Source organism: Passer domesticus, chromosome 24, assembly GCF_036417665.1.
Source record: "Passer domesticus isolate bPasDom1 chromosome 24, bPasDom1.hap1, whole genome shotgun sequence".
In the NCBI taxonomy this organism is placed as follows: Eukaryota; Metazoa; Chordata; class Aves; order Passeriformes; family Passeridae; genus Passer; species Passer domesticus.
The window spans coordinates 3,900,283-3,923,775 of NC_087497.1; the positions used below are offsets into that span (position 1 = coordinate 3,900,283).

Below are 23,493 nucleotides of genomic sequence, written 5' to 3' on the forward strand. Positions count from 1 at the left end.
CATCTACCTTTGGCAGCAGAGTTGTCACTGAGGGGGACCTGGGGACACTCCAGAGGATGTGGGGGCACAGGAGGGTCCCTTCACCCACAACCAACTGAGATATGCTTCTTTTAAGAAACCCGTAAAAGTAAATGGTGAATCTTTGGAGAAGAAATTAGCACCCAGCCACAGCACAGCAAATACCAGATCAGACCAGTAACTAACCCAAATTTTTAAAGTTAAGCTATGGTAAAATAAGGGTTCCAGCAAAACAAAATGTACACAAAAATAAAGAACATAGAAAAAAACATCAGCAAAATAAACAAAATTTATGGCATTCTTTATTACTAAATTACTACTAAGATGATTTTGCTTATTTCTGTGGTGCAGTCCTGGCTGAGAAAATCCAAATTCCCATCAATAAGCATCACCTTTGCAGTGTGGTCACAGTATTTGAGAGAAGGAAGGGGAGAAATGAACTTTTCCTTCAACTACAAAACATGTTGTGTGGCTTAATTGTGTGTGAGCTGGAGCAGGGACACTCCTGCCCTCACTGCTCCTGTGATTTGGGATTGATGACCAACATTGCTCTCACAGCTGCTTCTGGGTTTGTAGCAAACCATCAGCCTGTGAGGGCTGTGCTGGGAATTACAGCTGGGGAATTTTCCCTTGGAAAAGTAGTTTTCTCATCAGGTTTTAGAGCCTGAGATGCCCTGATCAGGGCTGGGTGTGAGCTGCCCTGGCAGCACCAATGTCCTGCCCTCCCTCCTGGAGGGACCCCCGGCTCCTCTGCCCTGCTGGGTCTCAGCCCTGAGCCCAGATCTCATCCCAGCTCTCATCAGGCACCAGTGAGCAGGGACAGCAGCTCCATCCTCCCTTCCAGCCCTTCCCAGGTGTGCCCCAGCTGCAGGAGTGCTCCACCCCTGGCAGGGCCAAGCTGGGCTCAAAGCAGCCCAGCCAGAACTGACAAATCTGGGCTCTTCCTGGCATCCCAAACACAATTAAGTCCTTTCAAGCTAGAGTAGTGATTTAAGAGAAGAAGAGAAAAGTGGTTTTTCTCTTCCAGGGGGCCCTGTCTTGTGTAATTTCAGTTGCCTGAAGAGGTCCAGTGCCTCATGCAAGTCCCATTTGCTTCACTAAATGCAGCCTATTGATTTTTTGCCAGTTTATTTTGCTCTGTGCTCTAAACTGGGAGAACACTGATGTTAAAAGCTCTGTGTCAACACTCAAGGAGCATTAAATGCAGAAAGAGAAGAAGAGAGGGAGAGAGCCAAGGAACCCAGAGGCCTCTGATGTGAACTATATAAATGTTAAACAAGTCCTTATCAGCCAGCCGAGCACACGATTCATTTCAATTACCCATTGTAATGCACAGATATTTAATAATCCTTTTGGAGGCTACATTTCTTGCTGCTCTTTGAGGTTTGATAGATGCCACAAATCTACCTTACAGGCACTGGTCCAGATTTTCAAGCGAGGGAGATTATCCTGCCTCTTGAATGAAGTTTGCTCCAGCACATCCACTGCTGAGCATTCATCAAGTGGATTATAACGAGCACGAGCTTTAATGGAGAAGAAATGAATCCCTGGGTATTTCAGTCAGGAGAAGGGCCCACAGGGTTAAAGGCAGAGGAGCAGCCTTTGTTTGAACAGCACTGCACTACCCAGCTTTGGGGCAATGAGCTTTTGTTTAACTTTTGCTAAACATGCTGGAATAAAGGAGCTGGATGGGCAAAGCATTTGGAAAACGAAGCATTACAAGGGACTTTCAGCTACCCCACCATTATTTATTATGGTTTTATCAGAAGAACCTATGCTGGCACATTTTGGGTGACACTGACAAAATGATGGGGAGCTGTGGCAGCAGCAGTTGGGCTGGGCTTGGGCTCCATCTCCTGCTTTCTCATGGAAGGACAGAGACCTGTGGAGAGATAAAGGACGGCTGAAATCACAGCTCTGCAGCAGCAACTCCTCGTGCAGCAGCTGCTGAGAGGCCACCCTGATTCCAGACACAGCACAGGGACTTATCTGCCCTCTGACTTATCAGCCAGCTCCAGGCTCACAGAGGAGCAGAAGAGCTTTGCCTGCCTAAGCTGCCTCTTACAAAACAAGAAGGCAAAAACAGATCTAGGAAAAACAAGAAATGGGGCAGGAAGGAAGAATGGTGCATAAAGGAGCTGGCAGCAGTGGGAACACAAACCTGAATATCCAAGTGTTGTCCCAGGGCTGGTCTGAGGGAGAAGCACTGACCCACGGGAGCACTGGGACCAGCAAAGGGGCAGGAGGACACTGCTCTGCCAATCTGGGAAATCTTCCTAAACTAAAGCCAGTTCTGACCAGCAGTCTGGTCCAGTGGAAGGTGTCCCTGCCCATGGCAGGGGGGGAACAGGATGAGCTTTAAGGTCTTTCCCATCCCAAACCATTCTGGGATTCTGAGATTCTCTGACTTTTGTGATGACTGACAGAGACAGCTCAGAAGGTGCTCGTAGATAAATGGTACTTTTCAAATGTTATGGCAAGACGTAAAATAACCATATTTCTTCTCACTCAACACATTTTCTAGGAGAAAAAAAAAACATTCACATGAATAGCAAGCTAGAAAACATATTCCTTCCTTTGCAACAGAATGTCTGCTGATAGTGAAAGAATATCCATGTTTATTTTTAGCCCTAAGACAATCTTCTTGAATATCTCTGTGCTTCTGTTTACGTGGGTATGTTAAATCTGTTTGGCAGTTGCACATATCTCAGAGGAGACTCGTTTCCTTGCCATGCTTGAGGAAAGACAAAAATATCAGAGTGTGTGTAGAGAAAACCACATCCTCCAAAACTCTCTCTGTTCTTTCTGCATGCAGAAACATTACAGGGTAAACAAATCCTGGTTAGGAAGTGAACACATTTAAGCAGATCTTACAATGGCCTGGGAGTCAAGGGGGCCTGCAGGGCTTCGGGCAGGTTCATTTCCACCTCAGGACCTGGAGCACACGCACAGTGGGATGTTTGCTGCAACCCTTGTCTCTTTTTAAGGCAACATAAATCCAGACAATGCTGGGCAGTGAAGGCATTTAAGACAAAGTCAAATTCATGGTTGCTCCATTGTGTGATCTCCTCTCAACTATTATTTTTATTTACTTAAAAGATACCAGCTTTCAGCAAATGGAGAATTCATTCTTATTTTGGGGCTGGGGGGGTATCGGTTTTCCAGAAATCCAAAATCTCCACGTTTGAAAAAATGTGGGCATTCATGAGCAGCAAGCCCACGGCTCTGGTGAAGAACAACGAGGAGGGGATCCAGCGAACGCTGACGGCCGACTACGCGCTGCTGATGGAGTCCACCACTATCGAGTACATCACCCAGAGGAACTGCAACCTCACCCAGATCGGGGGGCTCATCGACACCAAAGGCTACGGCATCGGGACACCCATGGGTAAGTGACAGCTCTGCAGGTACCCCAAGGAGGGCTGGTCACCACAAACACAACACAGGTGATTCATAATCCGCTCCCAGCAGCAAATTTCCAAATAGCGCTGTCTGCCCGCTGAAAAGAGGTCTGAACTGTGCTGCTTAACACAAACACCTTCCCTCCCTGGTGGGATTTTTGTCCCTCTTCCCCTCTGTGCATAACGGTGTCCCCACCCCCAGGGTCACCGTACAGGGACAAGATCACCATCGCCATCCTGCAGCTCCAGGAGGAGGACAAGCTCCACGTCATGAAGGAGAAGTGGTGGCGGGGGAATGGCTGCCCTGAGGATGAGAACAAGGAGGCCAGTGCTCTGGGCATCCAGAACATCGGAGGGATCTTCATTGTCCTGGCAGCAGGCCTGGTGCTCTCTGTCTTCGTGGCCATGGTGGAGTTCATCTACAAGCTGCGCAAAACAGCGGAGCGCGAGCAGGTACCGACTGATCCCCCTGATTCTCTGCCTCCCCTAGCCCAGCCTGCAGGGCTTTGCACGCTGACCCAGAGACAGGCAGGGAGGGGGCAGAGGGATCCAGCCTGGCACCCTAAAATGCCATCCCCAGAGGCTCACTGGGCTGTCCCTCTGATGGCCTCCACTCGGGGGAAAGTCACTTCTGCTCTGATCAGGGTCATCTGCTGCTGCAGCAGCCAGACCAGGACACACTGGTAGGGTGGTTTAGAGCAAGCTGACAAATAAATCATTAAAATATAGACAGAAGTCCCTAGGAGGGGCCTTTCTCAGCTGTTACATCTTGCAATCACCTTGCACGTTCCAGGTGTGACTATCCACGCCTTCTCCCCAGTCCCATTCAAAGAGGAACAAGTCAGGGCTCACCAGGAAGCCTCACACTGTCTCACAGCTCTGCCACACTCGCAGACACAGCACATCATTGCTGATCAGTGCTCAGGAAACAACAGAACTGCTCTTCTGTCCTTCCCCTGCCGTGGGTGTCCCCGTGCAGTCAGTGGAACGTGCACTTGTGTATGACCAGAAATCAAAGCGAGCTGCCCTCATGGTGGACTAGACAGAGAAAGGAAAGCTGCCCAGTGGCAGGAGGGTCAGACCCCTCTGCGTCCCCTGCAGGGATCACACAGCACCAGACAGCCACCCCCAGCTCTGCCTTTGTGCAGGACTGAGCACGTCACAGGCACAGTGCTTACCGAGGGAGAGGGATCAGCCAGCTGCCCAAAAAAACCCCCAGAGCACATCCAGTACCTGAAACAGCCCCAAACCTCATCCTCACCCTCTGCTGAGCCCTTCCAGCCCCACTGCTGCCCCTGAGGAGCAGAACACTGCAGCACTAATGGGGTGTTTTGTCCCTGATGCCTTGGAGTGGCTCCCCAGAACACAGGCTAGGCAAGATCAGGAGAATGAAGTGGGTATTTATTGAAGGCCTTCAATAGGTACACCTTGGGCAATCAAAAGCCTCTGAGGGGCCACACCCAATACGGACCAAGTTTTTCAGACAGATATAAGTTTCATCCATTTACATATCAGGTGTTAATCCCCCAGTTAAAGCTTCAGGTAATTAAGTAATTTACTCCAAGTTTGCTCCCCTCAACTCACTTTTGTTTATAATTTTCGGGGCCTGAGACCGTAAGGTGCCCTTGATTCCAGGGCCTAGAGAGGAATTCTTTTACCCAAATAAAATGGGAGAACAGTGGCTGAGAGGCTATGGAGCTTTACAGCTGCACACTAACAAACTGCAGGATTGCAAATACCTGAAAAATATAAGAGCTAAGATGCTAAGGCCTCATCCCCGCTGTCCCCAGCGCTCCTTCTGCAGCGCCATGGCCGACGAGATCCGGCTGTCGCTCACCTGCCAGCGCCGGGTCAAGCACAAGCCCCAGCCCCCCGTGATGGTGAAGACGGACGCCGTGATCAACATGCACACCTTCAACGACCGACGGCTGCCCGGCAAGGACAACATGACCTGCAACACCGGACTGGCACCTGTGTTTCCCTAGGGAATGGCACTGGGGGGGTGTGGGAGGGAAGGAGTTGAGGCAGACACGGCTGGATGCACACTTAACTAGGGAAGAATGGATTAAAAAACAAGAGAAAAAAAAAAAGAAATAAAAAAAGCCTGGTTTGTTCATTTCAAGAACAAGGCCTTCGCAACCCAGCTGCATCCATCACCGCAGAGGAGCCAGAACTTCCAAGCACGGACAGTAACGTGGGTCTTGGGGCTTTTTGCGTTTGTTTTGTTACTTTTCATTCTTTCTTTTTAATGCTTCGATCCTCCAGGCCTCATGGAGTCCAACCACCACCCAGGAGTCTGATGTTTACACACTGCAAACACATGGAGGAGAAGCAGAATTGAGCCAACCCCGAGCGGGTGAGGAGGAGCCCCGAGCGTGGCTCCATCAGCACGGCAATAAACAGGAACACTCGGTCAGGTGTGAGCACCTGACCCACACCGACACACACAGCACATTTTGGATACACTGTCCAGGAACGGGAGAGGCATCTGGGAAGCCCCAGGATGGTGGAGGCTGTGCTTGCCCCAGAGCAGCTGGCGGTGGCCCTGACCTCGCGGCTGTGCTGGCCGCAGCCACCCGGAGCGGGACAGCCACGTGGGAGCGAGGTGGCAGAAGGTGACACTCGTTCCTCAGCAGAGCCAGGGCAGCTGACTGGGAAGGGGAAGGTGAGCCTGAAATGCACCCAAGCTCCGGGCCAGGGAGGGCACAGCGTGGCATGCACAGGACCTTCTGCACCTCTGAGTGACAGCACCCACACTCCCCGTGCCAAGCTCCAGCCCAGGGTGACACCGTGATCTCCAGGGCCTCTGCTCCGTCTCTGCTCTTCCAGCAAAGCTCAGTCTCTCCTGCAGAGAAGCACAGGAAGCAACCACGTCCAGGTTTCAGCAGCAGCAGGAGCAGAGCTGCTTCCAAGAGCCAAAAGTAGCGATTTCCATGAAATTCAGCAGTGCTGAACTGCAGCTCCACACTGGGAGGGACTGTGGGCCTGCTTTAGGACTAAGTGCTCTCCATGGCATCCAGGACCTGAAAGATGAATCTCAGCCAGGGCTGACCTGGGAGAAGCAGAGCCAAGCCTGGGATCCCTCCTGCTCTGACCATGAACTGCCACTCCTCAGGCAGCCTCTCCATGGGATTTAAGCAAACACACACTAAAATGTTTTTAGGAAATCTTCCATGAATTATCTTCTTATTTTCAGGTTGCTTAACCCAGAAGGTTGGTCCTGCAGATGAATTTAGGCAGAATTACCAAAGACCCCTCTGCTGACCTAAGGTAACACTCGAGTTACTTCCCTCAGCTCCACCCCTGCCAGGCAGCCAGTGGGATTCATTCACAAAATTAAACAAATGGAAATTCCTCTGCCCACCATAACCCAGAATGTCACACATGTGATGCAAAGGTGCTTAAAAAAGCTCTGGGTTAACCACTGGTGGTGTAGAAAACAGCAACACCCTTCCCCTGCAGGGGTGAGAGGGACAGAGACCCTGCAGGACCCCACCTGTGGGGAGGGCAGGAGGGGCAGGGATGGAGCAGTGCCCAAGCCCTGCACCCAGCTCTGGGTACAGCTGGTGCTGAGGCCACCACAGCCCTCCTGAGCTGCACAGCCATTCTGGAAAGTTTATCCTCGCCCAAAGGAACAAACCTGACTGTAGCTGATTTTGGATTTTTTCCCCACCTCTTCCTCTCCAGCTGAGCAGAATTAGCAGATGAGCTCAAGGGGGAAGAGCTGCTCCCCCCACCCCATCATGGAGCACAGTTTGTCCTTATTTTGCTTTTTCCATGATGTAAAGAAACAACAGAGTGACCCCAAGCAAAACCAGGTGATTTGTCATACTTTGACTCAAGTGAAGATATGCAAAGAATTTACATTCATTTTCACCTTTTCACAAAAACCATGAAAAATAAGGGATGAAAGTTGCCAATGCAATGGGCATCAGATTCTTACTAGTTTGCTGCACAAATACCTTGAGCAGAGGACGAACTGAAGTGTGGGGCAGCTTCCCAAAGCTAATGACATGCTTTCTGTATTCCTTTGCAAATCCTTAGGCTTGTCAGAGTAGTAGATTTTATGTTTTCCTTGCGGATTTCTAAGCTCTAAAAAAAAAAGCAGAGATGCAAACAAAGCCTGAAACTGGCTTTAAATGTCCAGAGAGTAAAATACCACAGAAATCAGCATTCATTTTGCTTCTTGGCAGATTTTTAAAAAAATAAATAAATATTGCTAATACCACAAACCCCATTTATTTATTGACAGCGGCCTGATTTGATTTTACTCACAAATGTAACAGGTGAGCATCTGGAATTGCTGGTGTACTGCCAGCCAGACCAAACCCTGCAGATGAACCTTTTCCTTCCATCCCTACACCCCTAAATCAGCCACGAACTGCAGCCAAATTCCTGCATCTACATCGTGGCTTTGAGTTGATCAGCTTGGCATCCAACAAGGGAATGTTCTGCAGCGCCCAAAAAACGCAGAGGAGCTGCTGGGACCCCAGGCTGGTGCAGACCCTTCCCCTGGCCCCGCTCACTGTGACCTGAGGGATGTGCACGATGTCAGCCCCAGCCTTCCCGCGGGACCGGGGGCAGCTCAGCCAGCAGAGCTCCTGGAGCCTGCCCGTGTGCTCCTGGTGGAGCCCAAAGCCATGCGTGCTCATGCCCGAGGAGGAGCAGCCAGCCCAGTGCCTCACAGCCACGTCTTGGGAGGTTTGGGAAGGGACAGACCCGATGACAAAGCCTCAAAGCCTTTTGTGAGCACGTCCGTGACCTGGGACTGGCGACAACTCAGTCTGAAATCTTCTGACTTCCAGCACTGTTCCTTTCTTCACTTGGCAGAGGGATTGGAAAACTGAGCAGGAAATACAGGCAAAGCAGGTTTGGGTTATTAAACTGTATCTAAACTGTTGTCACCTCGGCTCACCGTCCCCTTATCACTTGCTTTTTCCCTCCAACTCTCCCGTGAGACAGAGCAGGGACAGCCAGCAGCTGCCCTGGGGTGGATTTTCTGTTTGGAGTCAACCAACAGCACGTGTCAGGTCTGGTGTCGAGGGGACAGACCCGCAGAGAGATGGAATATGCAAAGGGCAGCCAGCTCTGGGCACCCACTGCTCCACCTCGGTGCTGGCAGCAGGACTGGGCTGGGTGCCAGCACAGAGGCTCTCCAGGCAGGTCACAGCAAAGGGACATCGTGGCTCCTGGTGGCTTCACCCGCTGTTCACCCAGTGACCGTGGGGTGCAGCAGTCCCCTGAGTGCTCGGGGCTGGCAGGGCACGGGTTATTCCCATTGGCATCATGAGCCCTCTGCTCTGTACCTTACTTTGACATGTTTCTCAAAAAAAAAATAAAAGAAAAAAAATAAAATAAAAAAAAAATAAACAGAAAAGAGTGGGAAAAAAGGAAAAAATAGTCTCCGTGACATTCAGGGGATTTTCCTTTGTGGACATGCAGAATTTCTATGAATATAGTTTTTTGTAAACATTTTGTAACAATTTTGGTTTCATAGTAACTGTGTTACTTGCTGATCATTCTAGGCTGATGTAAATACAATTTCCAAAAAATAAAAAAAAAAAGAAAAAATTCTGATTATTTTCCTTTTTAAGACACTGTGATATATCAAAGTGCACAGTTTGCTGTATGAAGTAATATGGTTTTAAATTTTAAATAAATAATTTCTAGAAAATAATGAAGTTTATGCCTGTTTATACTCAACATCTCCCTTCCTTCTTGCTCAGATTCTGTCCCAAACTCCCACTGTTGTTAAACTTTATCACCCATAAAGCCTGTGATGATAAAACCAGTTCCCAACTGGACCAAACACCTGGGCAATGCTGCTGGTGCTGCTCACCAGGGGGGTTTGGGCACGTTTGGGGCAGTGGTGATGGTCTCAGGAGAGGAAGGAAAGGTCCCAGTTTTGGCCAGAGGAGAGAAGAGACAATAAGGCTCAGCCAGGGCAGCTCTCCCTGCCCTCACAGCTCGATATCAGACAGGTAATCAAACCTGGATATTCCATGAAGAGCCATCCACAGGAGCTCTCTCTGTCGTGGTTTGCCTGGAGGCTGCCTCAGCTTTTCATCACAGAGAGGAGCAGGAGCCCCAACAAGGCTGCCAGGTTCATAAAGGCTCTGCCTGCCTCTTCCCTCCCATGTAAGTCAAAAATCTTATTAGCCCCATAAAAGCTGAGAGCACCCTAAAGGCCAGTGTTTAATAATCTAAATCTTTATGGCTCTGCTTTGTTATATCGAGGCAGGGAGGGAACCTCTGCAGTTCCTGGGATGGGAGCAGTGAGTGCAGTCAGAGCTCTGCCCTTTCTGCAGAGATAAAACAAACCCCAAAAGTGGAGGCACAGCCCCACGGGTGGCTCTGGACTTCAGTGGCACAGAAATAAAGACAACTCCTTCCCATTTTTTAAGTATTTTTAAGGGTCACCCTCAAAAATCTTTCACATCTCTATTCGCTTGAGCCCCCGGAAAGGCAAAGCTTTGACGCTGGTGCTGAGGGGGATCAGCAGAGCCAAGCCCAGCCTCACTTTAATGCTCTGAACCCTGATCAATATGCAAAGAACACAGGGGGGAAAAAAAAAAGAAAGAAAAAAAAAAAAAAAAGAAGGAAAAAAGGTAAAAGCAAGGGATGCCTTTGCAAAGCTGCCTCTGCATCACTTAGTATGAGAGACCTTCTCAGGGAACAAAATCCCTCCCCACGAGCCGAGGGAACGGGAGCTCCCAGCTGCGGGGACAGCAGGGGCAGGACGGGGCTGACCCCGCATGACAAACCTCCGGCTGCGCCAGGAATACCAGGAATTGTCAACATAAATCGTTATCAGCATTAACGCAGGCAGCAATTAACCTTGTCAGTCAGCAGCTCACCCTTTAGTGCCTGTGACCCACCGCCTGGAAGCTGCCAATCACCTCCCGATGAATAATGAATGAGACAACAGATTTCACTCATAAAACAGCACTTCCCTTTCCTTTAAGCATCAATTAATCCCTCTGGGCAAAATATGGAGAAAATCAGGGAATGGTGAGAGGTGTCTGCCCACCCTCCCACCACCCGGTCCCAGCCATGCACCTTCAGACACTTTAGATTTTCAGCTCAGCAGAGAATAATTTTTAACCTGGACTTCTTCCAGCAAAATCCCATTTCAAAGCAGTAATTGTACATCTGCGAGCAGGTGTTCTGCTGACCCTGGGTGTCAATGCTCTGATACATCCCTGTGCCCTCTCACAGGCAGCTGACATGGGCCACCATCACCCCTCTGTGCACTCGTGTTCTCTGTGAGCACCAACTCCTTTCTTCTCCCCAAACCAAACCAGACAAAATCTCTGCCACTCGGGGAGGGCTGAGGCAAGTTTGGACCTGAATGTTTTCACAGGTAAATTACGCTTGATTTCCTTAATGGAAATTTGGGAATGATGGCAGCAGGTAATCCATTGTCTCCTCTAGTGCCTGCCAGAGTGGGTTGGGCAGGACAGTCCCTGCACGGTATAAAAACTGTGTTTGGATCACTATGACAAGGCCCAAACAACCATGGAAATGGGGAGCAGCCCCTGCATATAATAACTTTCCATTTAATAATACTCTTGTCTGTCTGGCATCAGGATCTTCCTGAGATTTTCACAGGTGGCATTATCTCATCCCAGCCCAGCTTACTCAGCATGACAGGTTGATCCCAGATCTTGCCACCTCCATCTCTGGCTCCACAGATGAGAAATTGGAGTGACTTGCAGCACAACCAGGAGCTGTGGAGCCTCCTCCAGAGACCCTTCCTTTATTTCCCCTTCCAGAATGGGAACGGGGTCAGCTGGGCCCTGCAGAACCAGGGGGTGATGCCAGTGAGAAGTGGAGCCCAGCAGAAAGGTGAACAGCACATACAGAAACCTGCCCTGAGCTTCCAGACACCCAGCCTGGATCCAAACTGGATTGTGACATTTGGAAGAATTTGGTGACATTTCCCATCAAGAATTTCTGTGCAATTCCTGCACCTGATACTTCCCACCAGAAACTGAACCATGGGACTGGAGTTGTGCACTAATTTTATGGTTTTAACTAGAAAAAAACAGAGCCTCTGGCTTAGACAAAGCAGAAAACACCAAAAGACTGAAAGACTTTGTGCTGCACAGAGGGGTGAGGAAAGGGAGGAGAGCAGGAGCCTGGTCCATCAGCTCAGGACTGTGCTGGGAACATCCCGGGGATGCTGCTGCACTGGAGGACAGGGACAGGCTCTCTGTGGGCTCTGCACACCCCAGGGCTGCTCCTCTGCCAGGGCTGGACACCATCAGCAGCTGCACACACGTGGCCCTGGCTTTCCTTGGGAACCCCAGACATTAAGAGCATTAAAACCACTAAAAGTGTGTCATCCTGCCCCAAACCAAGAGCTGCCTTCCTGTCTCAGCCCCAAGAGCTGCTCGTGGGGAGCTGGGGCAGGGGAGAGCTGCAGGGATGGGGCAGGAGCAGAGCAGGAGCAGCTCAGCCTCGTGGACATTTCAGAGCTGAGAGCTCTGAGCAATCTGCAGGGGCAGACAAGGTGCTGACACCTTTTATTTTAAGTAGTATCGATGGTGCTGTTTAGCACACTCTGAGCAGGCTGAAAGCATCAGCTTAGTAAACAAGAACTCTTTTGGCAGCGCTGAGGTGACATATGGGCTGGAGATATAATGTGCCTTGAAATGGTTGTCGTAAATTAGCAAAGTGATGTGACACAGGTAACACCTCGCAGCCCGCTCGGGCTCAGGGGAGGAGCAGGTCTGGAGAGGTTTCTTTTCATGGGCTTGAAAGGGAGGCAGGAGGAAGCAGAGCACAGTCCCCAGCAGAAGGGAAAAGGGCACCATTAGAGGAGGGAAGGGGGCACGCAGCAGAGCACAGGGTTGGAGAATCACTGCAGAAAACACAAAAACGTGCTGCAGAAAGATTTCAGGCACAGACCATTCCTGTCTCTCAGGCTTTTTACCCTTCAGCACTAGTTGTCTTATTTTCATCATCCTCCCCTGCTGCCCAGAATCTCTCTCTCTGTTCTCCATGCACACTGTGTGCTCACATAATGGCTTTTTTTCCATTAATGTGTTTATCTTGCTCCCTGTGCTTTGTTGGATGCACCATTTGCTGCTTCTTTATAGCAAAGTGTCTGCAGCACCTCAGGAGCCAGTTTTGCTGGGGGAAGTTGAGGCTGGTACTGACACTGTCACTGAAGGGTCGTGAACCACGGAAATTGGCACCATTTTTACAGTTCCCATAGGACAGCACAAGGGAATGTTGTTCCCAGCACTCCAGGGCCCACAGCCCACACCACCCCACCTTGGGGTGCCTGGCAGCACTCACCTGTCCCCTCTCAGGACCTGAAACAGGCAAGCCCTGAGCCAGGAAAAAGCCAAATGCTTTCATTTGAACAAAGGGAAGAAGTTTCCACTTGGCGATGTTGTGGAAAGGGAATGAGATTTATTCCAAGTATTTCAGCAATACTGCTCTCCCTTTCTGTGGCCTTGCTAAAACAACTCAGAGAGACATAATTGAAGTGTTTAAGAAGCATCTGTCATTATTAAAACAAAGTTGCTTTGCAATTTTACTATTTCACTGCAGTTTCATTATCTCATGCAAATGAGCTGCTCTTCCCCTCTGTGGCGGGGCTGGAGGGAGAGGAGCCCCAGTGAGGGAATTTATTACCAGTTCTCACTCTTGAGATTATCAATTGCAAATGAAGGAGCATAAATACATCTTCTTTAGCTGCTTGTGCCACATTAAGGAATGTGCTCCAAGCTAATGGCTTTGCCACTCTTGTCTCCTCACAGGAGCAGAGCATGGGGACACACAGGCTCCTTTGGCTCACAGCAGCACTGGAGAGGCTGGAGGAGCCAGGGGCTGCTCAGCAGGTTGTTACCACACTAATCCCAACCCATCCTGCAGATCCTGCAGCTACCAGAGGCAATACAAGTGGGATAGTTTGTCTTTTAGCAGGAATTCTGCACCCTGATGGTCAGCACATAACCAGCCCTCCAGCCCTGCTCACACTTCAGGCTGTGTCTGTCCATACACACCTGTCTAATTTCCAGTTTCCCTTGCTGAACCAGTGCTTCCATGGCACAGAACTCTACCCCAAACCTCCCTGAAGCTGTCCCTGGATGGGGAGAGACCCCCAAGCCATGAAGAAAGGCTGTGGGGAGCTCCTGGAGCAGAAAGAGACCCTGCTTCCCTCCTGGCTGGACATCCAGAGCTGGGCTGGCAGAGTCCAGCAGCTCCTCAGACCCCAGGGACCATCACCCAGCCTGCTGCTGGCTGAGCAGCCCTGGGGAAGCTGGAGAACAGAGGAGTGGCTGCTGCAGGCTTTGCCCCACACAAGAGCACCATCACCCACTCTATGGATCCTTCACCAGGCCCAGCACGGCTTGGCCACCACCTACACTCACACCTACAAACCTCTACCTGTCATTGCCCAGCCTGGCTCCGGAGAACCAGTGGGAACAGCCTCTGGGGTGCCTCACAAGCCATCACAGGTGTTCCAGGTGGGGAACAGCTTCTGGGGTGCCTCACAAGCCATCACAGGTATTCCAGGTGGGAACAGCCTCTGGGGTGCTCCACAAGCCATCACAGGTGCTCCAGGTGGGAATAGTTTCTGGAATGCTCCACAAGCCATCACAGATATTCCAGGTGGGAACAGCCTCTGGAATGCTCCACAAGCCACCACAGGTGTCCCAGGTGGGAACAGCCTCTGGGGTGCCCCACAAGCCACCACAGGTGCTCCTGTTGGTGTCACCACAGCTCTGGCAGGGCCTGGCTGCAGCAATCCCCACGGAACACCAGCAAAGGGACAATTGCTGAGTGGCCTGGCACAGAGTGCAGCAGAACATTGTCACCAGTGTCACCAGTGTGGGTTTGGCCTGGCTGTCACTGCCCACAGGCAGTGAGGGGGTGCCAGGCTGTCCTTGTCCCCAGCACGGCTGTGGGGTCCCTCCACGTGCTCAGGTCTCCACCAATGCTGCAATTGCATTTTGCTCAGGGCATTTCCATCAGAGAGAAATGTGGCTGATCCCGTGCAATCCAAAGCTGGCAGCCTGCACTCAGCCATCCATCAGGAGTGGGTAATTGATGCTATCAAGGGCCAGTTTATTCCAATCCATGCAGCATTCACCACAACCCGCTCCCCTGCCAGAGGGGGAGAAAACCTTATTATCTAGACAAACCCCTAATTCCAACAAATTCGATTACCCAGGCAAATGGAAACAACACAAACAAAACCGTCTGAGGTTCTGAGGGCTGAATCACCAGTCTGTGGGCTCAGTTATTTGTTTCCAACAGGATTTACAGCACACGGTGGTCTGGGTCGGGGCAGTTTGGACAGAGCAGCCTTTGGCACCTGCTCACCCAAACACAAGCCCTAATTATCCTAAAGCCTGTGCTCCAAATGCTCCTCAGAGGACCTGTCCCTTCCAGACTGGCTGCATGAGGCTTTTCTCATTCTCTTCTTTTTTTCATTCTTTTTTTTTTTCATTTTTTCTCATTCTCTTTTTTTCTGATCTCCTCCAGCTCAGCTGCAAAGACAGGGCTGGGTTCTGCAGGTCTGAGTGCACCAGCTGGGACTTAAAGAATGATTAAAATGATCATGAATGTTAAATACGAGATTTGGGAACCTTTTGGGTTTATTCTTACTCCTTTGAGGCTTTTTTCCCAGGAGGTGCTGATCACTGGAAAGGCCCTGTAAACAAAAGCAATCCTGAATGTTTTCCACCACAGCATGACTGAGGTGGATGCTGCAGAAAATAAAGCTGGAATTTTTATTCCCCTGAAAATCGAGGTCTTTCTGAGACAGTCTGGACCAGCTCACCAATGGACACAGGCCACTTCTGTAGACAAGGACAAGAACTGAAATTTCAATTTTCATACCCAAGCAAGCAGTCAGGGCACTCCTATGGATTGAGCTCCCGAGCAAGGATGATGGATGAAGTAAACAACAGAGCTGTGTGGAAAGGGCAATGTTCTTGCTTGGGGAGGAATCACTTTCATTACAAACCCTCCAAAGAAAATTTGAAAACAATTTCAAAATGTTTAGATTTTCTCCAGATGTAAAAGTGAGAGAAGTGCCACTTTCCCTGCCAGGGCTGTGGGGGCCCACAGCTCAGTGTCTCCATGCAATCTCCTGCCCCACAAAGACACAGATCCCACAGGAAACTGTGGAACAGCAATCCTGCCAGCCAGGCAGGGCTCAGCACACTGCCTCTGCCCTCTGGCTTCCCCTGCACTCACCAGTTCCATCTCCCCAGGCTCCCTGGCTGAGCTCCTGCCAGTGCCAGCCATCAATCCCAGCCCTCCCAGCCTTTCAGCAGGATCATCTGGAAATGCCCAGTTTATGTTCCACGCTGGGATGTGCACAAAGTCCCTCCTGGGCCAGTGGCAGTGCTCTAATGAGCCCATCAATAAACCAGAGCAGCTGCTCTGAAAGAATTCAGCTGTTCCAAGATGGAAAAGTTCATTAAGTTTATTACATGATATGCTGGATGGGGTTTAGACAAGGGATCACTGCCAGATTATATAAACTCCCAAAGACATGCCAAATGAAGGAAGTGGAGGCAGGACAGGGAGTTTAAACCATCATTACCCCCAGAGGGGAGGGAACATCCATTTACCTCCAGTTGCTACCATGAAGCAACAAGTTTGATGAGATTTGAGGAGCCAGTGCTGCTATTCTTTGCCTGGGTTAGAAGAATGGAGCTTTGAGGGGAGAAGGGCTGGAGTAAAGACTTCTTCAAAGGTCACCTGTGTGGGCAAAGAGACCTCAGAGAGCAGCCTCACAGGGCCCATGGCACTGAAAGTGTTCAGAGAAAAATATGGAACCTGGAGTTAATTTGCCATATGACATGAAAATACACAAAGTAAAGCAGGACTAGAAAACCAACATATAGCTACCTCGTACCACGGGGATATCAATTAATTACTGACTGCTCTGGTAACTGGGAAGTTTGAAATGTGATGATTTAACAAGCCACACAAAAGGCTTAAATGTTCTCAAGGCGTCGATGAGGGAAAGTTCTACTTCATCTGCTCATAAACATGAGAAACCATACAGAGGATTAATTAGCAGCAATTAGAAATTAATGAGTTCCTCTGCTAATTCTTCAGGAAAGGAACACGTGCATTTAAAGGATCTCAGGCCATAGCTGGGTTGGAGTGGAACAGCCCAAACCACTGTCCCAGGAATAATTCCCATGATCTGCATCAGTGCCTCGGTCCTTCAGGAGCCCAGTGAAGCAGGAGATGCTGAGAGGTGCTCAATTAAATAAAAAAAAAGTGGAAAACTCAGTGAGGAAAGATGCACATTCCAAGCTTGGAGACAGTGCCCAGCACAGAGCTGACCCAGCAACTGGGAGCAGCCAGACACCCCAAAATGGATCTGGCCTGGGGCAGGAGCCCAGCAGGCACAGGACAGTGTCTGTCACACCTCCAACCCCCCCAAAATGGATCTGGTCTGGAGCAGGAGCTCAGCAGGCACTGGACAGTGTCTGTCACACCTCCAACCCCCCCAAAATGGATCTGGTCTGGAGCAGGAGCTCAGCAGGCACTGGACAGTGTCTGTCACACCTTCAGCTGTTGTGGTTGCAAGGGTCCCAGGATGAGGGAAGAGATGAATCTGACTCCATATTCTTAAAATGCTGATTTATTATATTATGATACTATATTATATTAAAAGAAATTATATACTAAAACTATACTAAACTATAGAGAAAAGCATACATCAGAAGGCCAGAAAAGAATGAATAATAAAAACCCAGATTCCCGACACAGCTGGACTGGGATTGGTCATTAAATCAACACAATTCACACGGAACCAATCAAAGATGCACCTGTTGGTAAACAATGTCCAGACCACATTCCAAAGCAGCAAAACACAGGGAGAAGCCATCAGAAAATATTGCTTTTCTTTTCCTCTTAGGCTTCTCACCTTCCCGTTAGAAGAATCCTGGGCAAAGAGGATTTTTCAGAAAATATCATGGTGACATCCAGCCTCCCCCAAAATGGGGCTGGCCTGGAGCAGGAGCACTGGACAGTGTCTGTCACACCTCCAGCCTCACTGAGGCACAGGTGGCAATTCCTAGAGACCACCTGCTCCCTGAAATCTGGCATCCCAGGGAACAGAGAGCAGGGAGGAAAGACAGCACTTGGGGCAAGGAAGAGGAGGAGGATGAGGAGGGTGAAAGGAGGAGAGGTAGAGGAGATTGCTCCAGGAACTGATTGCTCCATCATCCCTCTGCAGGAGCAGAGGAGCAGGAGGGGCTGCAGGGATGAAAGCAGCTGCAGGGACATACTCAAGCACACAACTCAGCTCAGTGATGGCATAAAGGCAGGGAAAAAAGGGAAAAGAAACTTAAAAGGCCTCAAAGAAGTCCTATTTTTAGGAAAAGCTGAGCACTCACCCTTGGAGCTGCCTGCCTGGCAATGCTGGTGGCTGGGCACTCAGACCACCGGGTGTTCCAGCTCCAGAACAGCCCTTCCTGCACTGGCAGCTCCAGCACCACTGCAGGAAGGAGCTGGGCATTTTCAGCAATTACTTTTTATAACTAGCAAGATTCATCCATGGGGTAAAGATTCCCATCAAAAGTAATAAATAAAAATCAAGCCTACATCTTATCAAAAAATCCTTTTCTTTCCGCTCTGGGCCTGTGAATTCCCACAAAGCCAAGAAAAGAGAGAGCAATTTTTAAATGCTGCTCTGGCAATAAAATCCTGATCTCTCGCAAATGGAATTCGGAACACACAACATGGGGCTATACATTATCCTGCCCAAAACTCCCTCAGGGGAAATGAGGTTATCAAAATTTGGAGAACCTAATGCAAACGCTGATCCTTCTCCAGTGCAAATGAACACCAGGGCAGGTATTGGAATGGTATTTTCCTCTGCTGAAAGGAGGTTGGTTAGAATTTGAACTTGCTGAAATAGCCCCATCACCTCTGATTTTTCATTCCTGCTGCAGGTGCTCCCCAGCACTCAGCATTTATTTATGGAAAGGTTCTTTCCATGCCGTGCTGCCCTTCCCATTACAATACAAATTACTGCAGAGTTCACGGGCAGGGTTCACAGAAACACTCGAGTTAAATTCAAAAAGAATTCATAATACTGCAGGGGATTGGGAAGGATAATCCAAAACCTGGAGGCTTGCAAATGAAATTCCCTGTCAAGGAGGATGTGATTTCAGGAGCATGGCAGGGAGGGCAGGTGGCAGCGTGGATCCCAGTCCATGAGGATGAGCTGGCACTGCATGGGCAGGATGCTCTCAAGAGCCTCAGCCAGTCCAGGCAACCCTGCAAAGTGACTGATGCCTTGAGAAGGCTGACCTAGAACAGAGGCTGGACAGAGTTCAAGAATAAAGAAAGGATTTATTAAAAGTTCTCAATGGATCCACCTTGGGCAGCACAAGAGCCCAGCCAGGGCTGCACCCAAGATGAACCAAAATGGCCACAAAAATGGACACCTGGTCATGGGGTCTCTCACTGCTCCATTTTCATATTGGAGTTAATTGTCCAATTACAGCTTTAGCCCATCAAGTCCCATCCTTCTTGTTTTTCTCTCTTCAGCCCACGTTGTTTCTGTTCTTGGGCCTGAGATTTGGATCATTTGTCCTTGGTCCCCAGCTGGAGCAGGAATTGTTTTGTCTCCCTGCTCTGTGCAGAGAGCTCACCATCCCCTGATATGAAGCTCAGAACTGCACACTAAAGCAGCACAGAATCTGAAAAACATAAAAGGTAAAACTTAAGGTATCATGACAACTTAATAAATTTTAGAATTAGAATAGAGAATTACGCTGCTTCTGCAGGTTTTTATCTGGTATCCCACTGGAGGCTGACCTTGGTCTGCCCAGAGTCTCTCCAGAGCCCACCCAAGCCCTGTCATGTCCATCACTCCTGACCCTCCTCATTTCCACGTCTCCAGTGGCTGCCAGGACCACATCAGTCCTGTCCTTACGCAGCTGCAGTTTCAGTTAGGGTAGGTTTTGCTTCTCCCTGCTCAGATGTCTGCTGGAAATGCCATGTCTCTCTCCGGGGTGCCACAGCAGACTGACACAGCGCTGGAGTGTTTATTTTCATCAGCTGAGACACGATTTCAGCAGGAGGAAACTCTGAGAAACACAAGGGAATGAGCAGAACCCGAGCTGTAATTCGAGGAGATTTCACCTCACTTCCCAGCCAGGTGCACACAGGGTTTCACTGTCAGGGCTGCTGGATTTGTGCTAAATCAGTCAGAACCTCCCTGAGCTCTGCCTTGTGCCAAGGGAAAGACCCAGCCATCAGTCAGAGGTGCTTATTCCAGGATAATTGTCATGGAAATCGTCAGTTATAAGACACTCAAATGATTTTTCTTTTTCCACTAAAAAATGCTGAGGAGAAAATTTGAGAATGCTGGAAACACTAGAAAAATGAGAAAGAATGAAAAATACTTATCAAAGGAAATTATTCAATCCTTGTGCTCTGCAGCAAAAGGAGATTCGAGAATTGTCTGATATGACATTTCTAGACTGAAGCATTATCAGGATGTTTCTCAGGCTCAAAGACTGATTTCAGCATTAAGCCTGTCTGGATTTAATCAGAAAAAACCGAGAATCCCCCATAAACAGATTCTTATAAGCAAAGGGGTTCAGCAACTCCTCCACCCCCAAGAGCGACTTATTTTATAGATTGACTTGTCAACAGTTTGTAACTCAAACAAAAACCTGGAGAGTATTTCCCTTCCCTTCCCCAGAAGCTCGTGAAAGAGATTTTATAGACATACTAAATATCTGCTTTAAATTATTATGAAGTGCAGTAAAGCACCATAAAACCATCAGTCACCAGTGGGAAATGAGGTAAATTAAAGCTGGTTACGATTTACAGTCCCAGTTCCTGTCCAGCTGTTTAGGGTGTGCTGTATCCCAAAATAAACTGTGGAGGAAAGCCAAATTTCAGGTGGAAGAGAAGGAATACCAGTAACACCGATTTCTTGAGCAACAAAAACAGCACAAGGGAATCCCCATGATAGTGCCAGGGGGAAAAAATGCAGATGAGGGAGGGTTTTAAGAATCCTGGTTAAAAGCCAGTCCATTCCTGAACCTTTCTTGAATTTATTTTAGCCAGGAAACGTACACAGATTTTTTTAGGAGCCCCATGAAAACACTCATGAAAATCTGTGCTTCAGAGGAAATTAATAGCAAATTACATTTGTTAGGTTTTACTTCTTGTTGCTCACAATTAGCGAGGCCTCATGTTAGCCCTAAAATGTGGAATGATTTCTTCTGAGATCTCACGAGACATGTGAAACTTTTGGAATATCAATCCAATTCCTGCCTTCCTGAGACTTTAAATTAATCACACTGATTACAGCTTTATTTACTCACCAAGGCCTGCTTAGTCCCTCCTTTGTTGCTGTAAAAAGCTTGTTACTCTCTTTAATTGAGCTGCTTTAGTAAACCACAAGCATTCACACTAATTATTTTCCTTGATGAGAGTGGAGTTCCTAATTACTAAAGCTCCCCGAAATCTGTCATCTGACAAGGAACATTACAGTGGCACGTGGGACAGTTCTGGGGTAGGAGACACAGAGCAGATGGTGGAGAAGGGAACGAGGAGCCAGCCCAGAGCTACATGGAACCAGGAACAGGAACTCCACCAAACCCTGCATGTTCAGAATACACAAATGTGAATGTTAATGTATTTATAGTCTTCAAATGAAAGATTAATTTGATAAAGTGTTTCATGTACATCAAAATTATTTAATCGCTCACGTTGCTTTGTTGACGACATTTGCCTTTTAAATTTAAATTTAGAGTAAAAACTTTTTCAATTAACATTTTTTATTTCAATGAGGTACTTTTGAGCTGATTTATCTCAATCCAATTCTAATGTAGCATTAAAAGAAAAATCAGAAACATTTGTTTCAACTAGCAGAAAGTAAAGTGCCATTTGGTCAAAAAGTCTGGGTTGCCATTTGGGCTAGAAATAAGTGGTTTCAGTGGAACATTCCAAGTGGATACACATAGTTTTTAAGTTCAACCAGTAAAATAGAAACACTTATTTTCATGAAAATAATTGCATTAAAAACAGATTTAACAGGAATGTTGGAGATGCTACAGCCCAAGAAGGAGATAGTGGACAGACAGGACATCAGGAGAAGCCTGGGCATGGAACCCTCATCAATCCGGAGGTACAAAAAGACTCCCTGGTTGTTTGCAAATCAAACTGGTAACAACTAAATCCAGGGAGCAGAGGGAAGGGGCCCTGGGGCCTGAAATGACAGTGATACAGGCAGGACAAGAGCTGGGAGCTCCGGGAGCTCCTGGATTTCTCATCCAGGTACAGACTCAGCCCAGCCTTGTTTAACTCAGGAGAACAGGCAAGTTCCCAGTTTGCAGCGACTCCGAGGCAGTCAGGAGCTGTAAACACGCTGTACTTGCTTGTTCACATTATAGGTGTGTTTATTCTTCTCCCTGGCAGTTACACGGGTTTTGGGTCAGTCAGAGTGCTGTAAGTGCTTGGTAAATGGGACAAAACAGCCTCTGTCGCTATTCCCACGCACAAAGCACCAATATCTCATCTTTAGCTGAACACATTAGCCAGGTCTCTTGCAGAATGGATCTGCTAACCAGATTAAATGCCATCTGAAATCTCTGGAGAGCACTCCTAAATACATTACGGGATTTGCATAACAACAGCCAGTTTAAGTAGCACACAGAAGGAACAGATGATGATCCACAAAACAAATCTGCATGTCTGAAAACTCCCTGCTCGCTGGCATTCATCCTGCACAGCATCACCCTCGGTGCGTGTGAAGCCATCCCACATCCCAGCAAGCCGACAGCATCCTCTGACTTCATCTCAGTGGTGCAACAATAATCTTAAATAATGTCTCTTCCGGATTAATCAGCAGGGCTGGGAGCCCACACCTCCTCTGCACAGCCCAGCCTGACACCACGAGGGTGTGCAGGGTTTGGTGGTGGACAAGGAGGGAGACCCAGCAGCATGACACTGTGCTGATGGAGAGGGCAGGGGTGCAGGCAGCAGCACAGCACAGCTGCTGGGTGACTCTGAAGGGCTTTTGGAGGATCCTAGGACAGCTGATAAGATCGGGGCGTAACAGACTGGAGACTCAGGAGGAGCTCATCATGCCCCGTGCAAGAGATGCAGAGATGTGTCAGGTCCATTCTGCATCTTCCCTCGGCGTTGAATGCTTTTCAGACTCTTATGGAAGGTTCATTTTGTTGGTTCAGAGAACACTGTGATCCCCTGGCAGTCACTTAAATAAACCTTATGTTGGTTCTGGAGGCACATCCTGAGCTCTGTGCCACAAGGGCTGCAGTGTAGAAGGTCCCAGCGCAGAGCAGAGGGTGAGCAGCAGGGGAGGGCACAGGCTGGAAAACCCATGGGGAAACAAGGCTCAGGCATGAGACAGTGCCAAGGAGCCCGGAGCAGCTGCACCGGTGTGCCAGGCTGAGAATGAGCAGGATGTGAACAGAGCTGGGGAAAGTGCCCCCAATTTTATCTGACTGTCACTCAGTTCCATAAACACTACAATTATCTCCTCATCCTAAGGTACAGCCTTTTTTCAAGGATAATCTACTATAAAAGACAGTTTCACTGTGACAAATGACCATTTACACGCAATTACACATCTGCCCCTTTCCAGATGTGGCTGGAAAAATTATACACTCAGCTCAGGGACACAGCTGGGTGCCACCTCCAGCCCCACATCCCCCAGGACTAACGAGAGCTGTGAAGAGCGAGGCTTTGATAGCTCAGCACATCCCACAAAGAGGCTCAGGTCGTGCCTACAGCCAGGAACATTTAAATGAAACGACTCCCGTTCCAGCACACGGCTGCCTAAGTGGAGAGTTGCTATTTTGGGTAGACCCAGAGGAGTCCCTGGTGTATTGAGAGCTTTAAGAGGACTGTGGTGACGGGCAGTTCTAACGAAGCCTCAGCTGCAGAGCTCTTTACAAAGATGTTTCACCAGCACAGAGAGCTGCGGGCTCCACATCAGGACCTTCTGATGGATCCAGGCCCAATTATCTGCCAAATGTTCTTCAGCTTTCCTCTGACCAGCGCTAATGGACCCACTTACAGCTGCACATAAAAA

At 48.8% G+C, this 23,493-nt stretch overlaps 1 protein-coding gene across 2 annotated transcripts in view; it reads left to right on the forward strand.

Moving 5' to 3' along the window:
- GRIK3 (glutamate ionotropic receptor kainate type subunit 3) overlaps window positions 1-9,096 on the forward strand; it is a 116,657-nt gene extending 107,561 nt beyond the window's left edge. Inside the window, exons 14-17 of one of the 2 annotated variants that reach the window (XM_064398689.1) lie at window positions 3,184-3,406; window positions 3,622-3,872; window positions 4,799-4,829; window positions 5,210-9,096. In XM_064398689.1, the coding sequence (XP_064254759.1) occupies window positions 3,184-3,406; window positions 3,622-3,872; window positions 4,799-4,829; window positions 5,210-5,442 (738 nt within the window). In that variant the 3' untranslated portion in view covers window positions 5,443-9,096. The remainder of the gene's footprint in view (window positions 1-3,183; window positions 3,407-3,621; window positions 3,873-4,798; window positions 4,830-5,209) is intronic. The other variant, XM_064398688.1, reaches the window with a different exon arrangement.
- The last annotated feature ends 14,397 nt before the right edge of the window (window positions 9,097-23,493 follow it).